This window comes from Gopherus evgoodei, unplaced genomic scaffold (assembly GCF_007399415.2).
Source record: "Gopherus evgoodei ecotype Sinaloan lineage unplaced genomic scaffold, rGopEvg1_v1.p scaffold_35_arrow_ctg1, whole genome shotgun sequence".
Lineage (NCBI taxonomy): Eukaryota > Metazoa > Chordata > Testudines > Testudinidae > Gopherus > Gopherus evgoodei.
In genome coordinates, this window is record NW_022060027.1 from 5918503 (window position 1) to 5927642 (window position 9140).

The following is a 9140-nucleotide window of genomic DNA, read 5'->3' on the forward strand; positions in this document are numbered from 1 at the left end:
TTTCCTTTTATTAAAAGTTTTGCTTTTTAAGACCTGTTTGATTTTTTCCCCTTGTTGAGGCTTGAGGGAATTGAGTCTGTACTTACCAGGGAAGTGGTGGGAGACAGGGAGAAAGAAGGGAGGGGGAAAGGGGAAATCTCTTTGTTTAGATTAACGGAGCTTCAATATGTCTATCTCCCCAGGATAGCCCAGGGAGGGAATGCCTGGGAGGGGGAGAGAAGTGGGGGAAACAAACCTGATTTCTCTGTGTTGTGATTCAAGGAGTTTGAATCACGGTGATCTCCTAGTGTACCCAGGGAGGGAAAGATCTGGGAGGAAGAAAGGAGAAGGGGGGAAGTGGTTTATTCCCCTTTGTTGTAAGACTCAAGGAATTTGGGTCTTGGGGTCCCCAGGGAAGGTTTCTGGGGGGACCAGAGTGCCCCAAAACATTATATATTTTGGGTGATGGCAGCTTATCAGATCTAAGCTGGTAATTAAGCTTAGAGGAATTCATGCTGGTACCCCATTTTTTTGGACTCTAAGGTTCAGATTGGGGATAGAATACTATGACAGGTCCCCTGCTTTTCTTGGCAGGGGCCTAGGATACGACCCCTTGCTCCTGCTCTTGGGGTGCCGAGGACCCTGCAAGGGGCCCAGGAAGGTGGTAGAAGAGGGAAGTGAGGAAAGGGGTCTGGGTTTGCTCCTCGCTCTGAGCCCCAGCCTCTCTCAACCCCTGCAAGTTTCTAACCCTCTTCCATCCTTGACGCTGGGGAAGGGAAAACGCTGGGGGAGGGTCATTCAATTGTCAGCCACACTGAGGGCTTGTCTACATCACAAAGTTGCAGCGCTGGTGAGGGGGTTACAGTGCTGCAACTTAGGAGGTGTACACATCTGCAGGGCATCACCAGCGCTGCAACTCCCTGTTTGCAGCGCTGGCCGTACTCCCGTTTTGTCTCGGGTGTAGAGGATCCAGCGCTGGTGATCCAGCGCTGGTAATCAAGTGTAGACACTTACCAGTGCTTTTCTTGACCTCCGTGGAATAAGCAGGTATCCCAGCATACCTGAGGAAGCCTCTCTGGTAATCAAGCAGGTCTCCTTCCCCGGTTTGCTCTTGCGTTCCCCGAACCCCCGTGCAAGCAGGTCTCCTTCCCTGCGGTTTGCAGGGGGGTTCGGGGAACGCGAGAGCAAACCGCGGCGAAGCTGGTCTCCTTCCCCGGTTTGCTCTCGCATTCCCCGAACCCTCCTTGAAGCCGCCCAACAGCGCTGCAGTGTGGCCACATCTAACACCACTTGCAGCGCTGGTTGCTGTAAGTGTGGCCACTCTGCAACGCTGGCCCTATACAGCTGTACTAATACGGCTGTAACAACCAGCGCTGCAAAATTGTAGATGTAGACATACCCAGAGACACAGACCCCCAACTCCATGGTTGTTGTTGGGGAGTTTTGTTTTGGTGTTTTTTTCCTCTCTTTCTCACAGCCTCTCAGTCAGTCACACACACTCTCACTCACACACAAGGATGTCTCTAGGTATTTTGCTGCCCTAAGCAAGGCAGGTTGCCTTCGGCAGGTCCCCAGTCCTGTGGATTCGGCGGCACACCTGCGGGAGGTCTGCCGAAGCCGCGGGACCAGCAGACCCTCGGCAGGCATGCCGCTGAAGGCAACCTGCCTGCCGCCCTTGTGGCAACTGGCAGAGTGACCCCCACAGCTTGCCGCCCCAGGCACGCACTTGGCGTGCTGGTGCCTGGAGCCACCCCTGCTCACACACAATCTGCCTGAAGCAGGGTTTTTTAGTAGAGTCCTGACAGGGCCTTAATTGACTACAGGTGCTCCAATTAACCTGCAGCCACCCTCCCTAATCGACAGGGAACTAGCCTAGGGCTTATATATCTCCCCTCTCCCACTGCTCCCTGGCCCTGCTTTGTCACCTATCCCCATCCTCTGCTGCAGGGCTGGCATATCTGCCATCTCGTATGGGTGTGGAGCTGCTGTGCTTGCTGTTGTTGTCGGGCCTTGTGGCGCTTGGCTGCTGGCCTGGTTCCTGGAGGAGGAGTGAGGGACCCCGCCTCTGCTGCTGCTGATACCACCTGAGGGCTGCCTCCTGCCTGGTTCCCAGGCTGCCTGGTGCAGCCTCTGCTGCCTGGGAGCCTGCCGGTGCCTCGAGGAGGAAGACGGAGACCTTCGCTACGGGGGGGATCAGGCAGGAACCCTGCAGAACTGAGTCACTTTCCAACTTTGCTCTTGTGCTGGGAGTATTCACGGTTGCTGTGGGGAGACTGGGGGTGTGGCATGGACTGGAGCCTGCCCCCTGGTCCATGTGTCCCCCCTGCACCCACCCCCACTGTTGCCACCCTCAACCGCCCCCACCAACCCTCTGCCTCCGCTCCTTCCTCTGGGACTCGGCTGCTGGCCTTGCCTCGCTCTCCGCCGGCGGGTCCTGTGGCAGGAGCCAGCAGCGCACTGTGTAAACAAGGGCCCAAGGGCCCGTGGGCGCATGTGCCTCCCTTTGGACTGGCCCTTCTATCTCTGGCTGCTTTCGCTTGGTGGACTTTCCCCGTCCTCTGCCTTGCCCGCCCGTCTCCCTGCAGCAGTTCCGCCCCCTGCCCCGCCCGTCCCTTGATGCCCTTCTCCACCCGCAATTTTTTTTTTGGTTTGGCCCCAGGTAGCTTCAGTTTGTTTGCCTGCCCTGCCCCAGCCCCCGGAGCTAGTTCTTTCCTTTTTCCTGCCCTGCCCCCAGTCTATTTGCTTCACCCTTCTCCCTCTTCGGTACCCCCTCCCCAGCTAGCCCCCCTGCTCCATGTGCTCATGTCCCCCCCATGCTTGTGCACCCCCTTTTACATTGAACCCCAGTATTCACCACACTCCCCAATGACACTGTAAGGATCCCGCCCTCTGTTCTGCCGGCAGGTGCAGCTCCAACTGGGGGCAGAGAGGCCCTCGAGGGTCCTTTTTGGTCCCCTGCTAGGGGGCCCAAATCTGGGTACGTTATTCCTCAGGGGAGGCCCGATTCTACCTCTGCTGGGAAATGGGGCACATCCAGAGGGACTGCCCCCTGGCCTGGCATGGAGGAGCATCCGGGACCCCCAAACCCCTGGTGGCCTGGCATCCATAGTCACCCCTCCTCCTTCCCAGCCTACCACCGCTCCCACTCGGTCCCTGGGGGCAATCCCACCCCAGTACACCCGGGTGGGAAGGCCCCACCTCCACGGTGCATGGTCTGGTGGGGCCCGTGGAGGAGAGTACGATGGGGTTATCCCTGAGTGTGGGAGAGGGCCCGTCCCAGGGGGAGTTTTCCCTTCCTCATGCTGCCCCCCCACTACCCTCCCGACACCCCATCCCACCGCCCTGCCCCTGCTAGACAGCCGTCCGATGACACCTCAGAGTGCTGGGTCCTCATTCGGGGGAAGCGGGGCAAGTGGAGGGGGCGGAGGCCCCCTGTAAGACCGGGAAGGGGGCTGCTGGGAGTGAGCCTTCTGTCTTGCTCCCAGATACGCTCCGACCACCGGAGCCGGCTGCGGGTGTCGTGGCAGCAAAGAAGGGCAATTGCTGCCCCTCTTCTGGAGTCCCTCCTCATGGGGCCCTCTGCTGGAGCCTCTCCCACCCCCTTTCCATCCGTGCCCCCCGTCGGCACCAGGGTGAGTGTTGCCCCGGATGCCGCTGGAGAGCCCTCCGGGGTAGTGGGTGGAGACTTCTCCTCCATTTTTGAGGAGATTGAGGCCCTGGGTCTGACCCCAATTACCCAGGGAGAGGACGACCCTCCGTCAGCGAGCCTCGATCTGCACAGCTTTGCACCTCCCACTTTCCGCAGTTGCTTACTCCCGAGGAGCTGCCGAACTCATCTGCTTGCCCGGCCACAGATGGCACCTCACTAGTGGCTACCAAGCGACAGTTGTTGCCACGTATCCAGGCAGAACGCCACTGGGCAGCGTCCGCTGGCTCCCTAGACTCCTTCGAGGAGCAGTGTGGGCTGTCCGGGGTTCTCTGCTGACCCAATCTGACTACTCTCCCCCTGCAGTGGCAATATTTTCACTTTCATTTTCACTCCTACTTAATTATCTCTCGAAGTGGAGAGGAGCCACATAACCCAAACGTCTCAGCGTTTCTCTCCCCGGCCCTGAGTTAGCAGCAGTCTGGTTTGCAAGGCAAAATGAAATTTAAGAAATTTTTTGAGACTTGGCAAAAAGAATATGGGATTGCATCTACTTCAATTGTCTTATTAATTTTGATAGGGATCGAAAATGTAATGGAAGTTGAATTTAAATGTCCTCCAAAGAAGACCTTAAGAAACTGGTACAGTGTCCTCTATTTTGTTGTGCCAGCTGTGCTTTTCCTTTTCATGAGCATGGCTTTTCAGCAAAAATATCTCAAGAGATGCTGCCTTAGCTTTGATCACTGGTTTGAGTCTTCCTTTAGGATTGTCTTGCCTTCTATTATATGGATTGTCATTCTTCTCCTGGATGGAAAATATGTGGATTGTCTGTGTAAAACATCTGAAGACTTCACAGCAGACAATACAGAACAGCCCAGTGACTGTTATGTAACATCACAGGTAAGGTTCTCCCATTACAGATCTTTCATGAGAAACTCAACCCTCTCTGGCATTTTGCTCTCAGCTGTCTTGGATTCTTGGTCCAGTCTGGAAGAGATGAGACAGTTACAAATGCAGGGTTGAAAAAAGTACCTTGATCCAAAGCCTGGGTCAGCCATGAGACATTAACGCTGTATAAGAATGACTGGTAAATGCTATGTGAGATGTATTGCTTGGGGGCATTCAGGCAATAAATAAAAACACACAAAACAGATCCAAAATAGAGAGTTAATTCAAAGCATACGTAAAACAGATCATCTTAAAAGAATATTAAGGTTGGAAGTCAAATGCTCTGAAGTTAGGAAATGCAGCTTTATGGTTGTCTGTGTGGCCTTAATTCTGTCTTTGTTATGATGCAGTCTTTAATTACACAATTACACACTATTTTTCCAAGCAACCCCTGTTGTCAAAAGAGAGTCTCAGCAGCACTGAAACATATGGGATCACAGCCACAGTTTTGTGTGCTTCCTTCTTCACTTTTTGGCTTTGTCTAGCTTAGGAAAAGAGGTATCATTCGTAGGTAAGGTGACCAGATGTCCCTATTTTATAGGGACAGTCCCAATTTTGGGGTCTTTTTCTTATATAGGCTCCTATTACCCCACACACACACACCCCATGTCCTGATTTTTCACATTTGCTATCTGGTCACCCTATTCATTGGGTTTCTTTGTACAGTTGAACCTCAGAGTTACGAACCTCTCGGGAATGGAGGCTGTTCGTGACTCTGAAATGTACGTAAATGTGAACAAAACGCTGACCATTGACTTAAACCAACTTTGAAACTTTACTATGCAGAAGAAAAATGCTGATTTCCCTTTATTTGTTAGTAGTTTACAGTTAACACAAAACTGTTCTGTATTTGCTTTCTTGTATTTTTTTTTTCTGTCTCTACTGCTGTCTGATTGTGCACTTCCAGCTTCCAAAGGAGATGTGCGGTTGACTGGTCTGTTCGTAACTCTGAGATTCAATGGTATCGTGGTAACACCTCAGAGACCAAGTCACGGCCCCGGGCGCCCACTCAGCACCCACTGGCGGGCCCCACCAATCCGATCCTCCCCATCCCCCCCAGCAGCTCCCACCCACTGTTCGTTGGAGGGCTGGATGCACTTGACGGAGGGGGCGGAACAGGGCAGGAAGAGGGGGTGGGGGTCTAGGAGAAGGGGAGGAGTGAGGGAGGAGTCTGGGGCAGAGCAGGGGTCAAGCAGAAAGATGGCACCTCTGGCAGGGAAAGTGGGGCAGGATAAGGGTCTGTCAGTGTCACATTCTCCCCTCAACCCAGATTGTTTTGAAATGTGATGTGTTACGGGGCATGGAGCAGGGAAGGGACCCAGATTACTAAATTACACTCGTGATAACTAGATTGTGTCAGTAAAGCCTCCAAGGCTTGATTCACGCCTACCTGTGCACAGGGACCTTAAACTATACGTCACCCTGTCCCTACCCCCGGTGGTGGGACGCAAAACATTTGTGAAGAAAAAGTCCAATATAAATAACAAATCTGAATGTGCTGATTTTTCTTTTTCCTCTCCAGATTGCGGGTCTAGGCGTCATTTTCGGGGTGACTGTCCTTTTTGTCATATACAAGCGGTCACTTTGGTGCTCCAACTGCGGTGAAAGCGATGAGACGCAAGATCAATTTGAAATGAGGGATACTTCGACCAGAAAACAAAAATGTATGGAGAAATTAGTGAAGGACATCGTGGAACCTCATGTCTCAGTTTGTTTGGACAAAGTTCTGGCGGTTATTGAGGAAGAGCGTTCATGTGATTGACGTCAAACTGTCCCTGAGTAGAGTGACCGGCTAGCACAGGGGTGGGCAAACCTTTTGGACTGAGGGTCACTTCGGGGTTGCAAAACTGTATGGAGGGCCGGGTAGGGACGGCTGTGCCTCCCCAAATAGCCTGGCCCCCACCACCTATTCGCCCCCTCCCACTTCCCACCCCCTGGCTGCCCCCCGGTTGCCCCCCTCAGAACTCCTGACGCATCCAACCCCCCTTGCTCCTTGTCCCCTGAGCGCCCCCTCCTGGGACCCCTGCCATTAACCCCCCCCCAGGACCCCACTCCCTATCCAACCCCCCCTTCTCCCTGTCTCCTGACTGCCCTGACCCCTATCCACACCCCTGCCCCCTAACAGGCCCCTCAGGACTCCCACACCTATCCAACCCACCCTCTTCCCTGTCCCTTGACTGCCCCCCCGAACCTCAGCCCCATCCAACCGGCCCCTGCTCCTTGTCCCCTAACTGCCCCCCGGGACCCCACCCCTTATCTAACCCCCCTTCTCCCTGTCCCAACTGTCCCCCCGACCCCTACCCACATCCCTGCCCCTAACCGCCCCCTGGGTCTCCACCCCCTCCTGCCCCTTGCCTCCTAACTGCCCCAACCTCTATCCACACCCCTGCCCATAACTGCCCCCTGGGTCCCCACCCCCTATCCAACCCCCCCTGCTCCCTGCTTCCTTACTGCCCCAACCCCTATCCACACCCCCACCCCTAACTGTCCCCTGGGTCCCCACCCCCTATCCAAACCCCCCTGCTCCCTGCTTCCTTACTGCCCCACCCCTATCCACACCCCTGCCCCTAACCGCCCCCTGGGTCCCCACCCGCTACCCTGTCCCCTGACCGCCCCTTATTGATTTTAGTATCCTGAAGAGAGTCTGGTCTGTACTTCCCACCGCTGGTGAGTGCAGGCCTGGCCCTGCTGCAGTTCTCAGGGGAGTGGGGGCTGGGGTGGCTAGGGACGACCCTGCTCGGCACCCACTTTTTTTTCTGTGGGTGATCCAGCCCTGGAGCACCCACGCAGTTGGCGCCTATGAACCGGATTGTAGGCCTTGCGGGAGCCCTTGACATAGGAACATAAGAGCAGCCAGACTCAGTCAGACCAAGGGTCCAGCCAGCCCAGTGTCCTGTCAACTGCCAGTGCCCGATGCCAGGTGCCCCAGAGGGAATGAACAGAAGAGGGAATCCTCAGTTTGGCATAACTAACAGTGGGAACCGGAGTACGCCTGGCCATGGGCAAATACCAACCCACTCGGTATTATCTGACACCAAGTAAGCACATTCCTGACCGCAGAGGAGGGTACGAAACCCCACAGATCTCTCAAGTAACTGTGGAAACTAGTTGCTAAGAAGTGCTCCAGCAACACCCCGACCCCGTGGATAAGATAAGGACGGGCAGGCACAAGGAGAGGAGTGGTAACTAGCAGACGGCGTCCGGAGCGTGATACGTAACTTGGTTGTGCCAGTGTCTAAAGGAGAAGTCAGAGGAGGGGCACCCCAGCCGAGGGGGCAGCGTCCTGGTGCACTGACTGAGCGGGTCCGATTGCCGCGGACACGGGTGTGTTCATAGGCGGCGAGTTGTATGGGCCCATGGTGCCCAGGCTCCAGCAATATTCAGGGCCCGGGGGCCCAGTGCTGCCAATGTTCGAGGCCGGGTCTCTCCCCCAGCCCCACCTGCTTTCCCCATGCGCCTCCCCCGAGTGTCCCCCTGCCCCCACTTGCTGCCCCCCCGCATCTCCCCGGGGCCCCAGAGCAGCTCCATGCTGCCTCCTGCATCAACTGCCACCGCAGGGTCCTAGTGCCCCCCACCCCACCACTACTGACCCTGAGCCTGCCCTTCCCCCTCAGACCTTTTCATTTTTCAATGGGACCCTCCACCAGCACAGGGGGCCCCCTCCCCGCCTGCAGTCACCACTCCTGCCCCACGCTAGACAAGGGGCAGTGAGGCTGCAGGGAGGGGCAGCAGCAGGGGAGGAAGTGCACATGTGATGGCAGCCCCCCCGCCTAGCACAGGGCTGCAGGGGAGGCGAGGGGGCTTCCTGTACCTGAGGGGGGCCCTGGGAGCACACACAGTGACTGTGGTGTCAGGTGAGTGAGATGCAGGGCAGGAAGTGGCGGGGGGGCTCCCCTGGAGCTGGCTGCTGCCTGGAGGAGAGGGCTGGGGGGAGTCCTCCTCCCTGGCCCTTGCCCTGGGGCAGCCTGTCTGCACCCCAAACTCCTCATCCCCAGCCCCGTCCCACCCCAGAGCCTCCAGCCAGAGCCCTCATCCCCTGCACTCCAACCCTCTGCCCCAGCCCTGAGCCCCTCCCACATTGCAAACCCCTCATCCCCAGCCCCACCCCAGAGCCTTCACCCCCTGCACCCCAACCCTCTGCCCCAGCCCTGAGCCCCTCCCACATCACAAATCCCTCATCCCCAGCCCCACCCCAGAGCCTTCATCCCCTGCACTCCAACCCTCTGCCCCAGCCCTGAGCCCCTCCCACACCCCAAACCCCTCATCCCCAGCCCCACCCCAGAGCCCTCACATTTTTATAGTATTTTAAAAAATATACAGTAACTCCTCACTTAATGTTGCAGTTATGTTCCTGAAAAATGGTACTGTCATGGTATAATTCCCCACTCTGAACCTTAGATGGGGTACCAGCATGAATTCCTCTAAGCTCAATCCCAGCTTAGAACCTGTAGCGCTGCCACCAACCAGGAATTCCAGTGCCTGGTACACTCTGGTCCCCACAAAACCTTGCCCGGGGACCCCCAAGACCCAGACCCTCTGTATCTTAACACAAGGAAAGTAAACCCTT

At 56.1% G+C, this 9140-nt stretch overlaps 1 protein-coding gene across 1 annotated transcript; it reads left to right on the forward strand.

Annotated features, from left to right (window-relative positions):
* The first annotated feature begins 3922 nt into the window (after positions 1-3922).
* Positions 3923-6433, forward strand: LOC115641778. Its single transcript, XM_030545159.1, has 2 exons — positions 3923-4525; positions 6096-6433. The coding sequence occupies exons 1-2, from the start codon at positions 4124-4126 to the stop codon at positions 6333-6335; spliced, it is 642 nt and encodes a 213-aa protein (XP_030401019.1). The 5' UTR covers positions 3923-4123; the 3' UTR covers positions 6336-6433.
* Positions 6434-9140: the final 2707 nt, after the last annotated feature.

Coding starts and splice junctions, on each gene's coding strand:
- LOC115641778 (XM_030545159.1), top strand. CDS start 4,124: ATGAAATTTAAGAAATTTTTTGAGACTTGGCAAAAAGAATATGGGATT. Junction 4,526..6,095: donor ACTGTTATGTAACATCACAG/GTAAGGTTCTCC, acceptor TTTCCTCTCCAG/ATTGCGGGTCTAGGCGTCAT.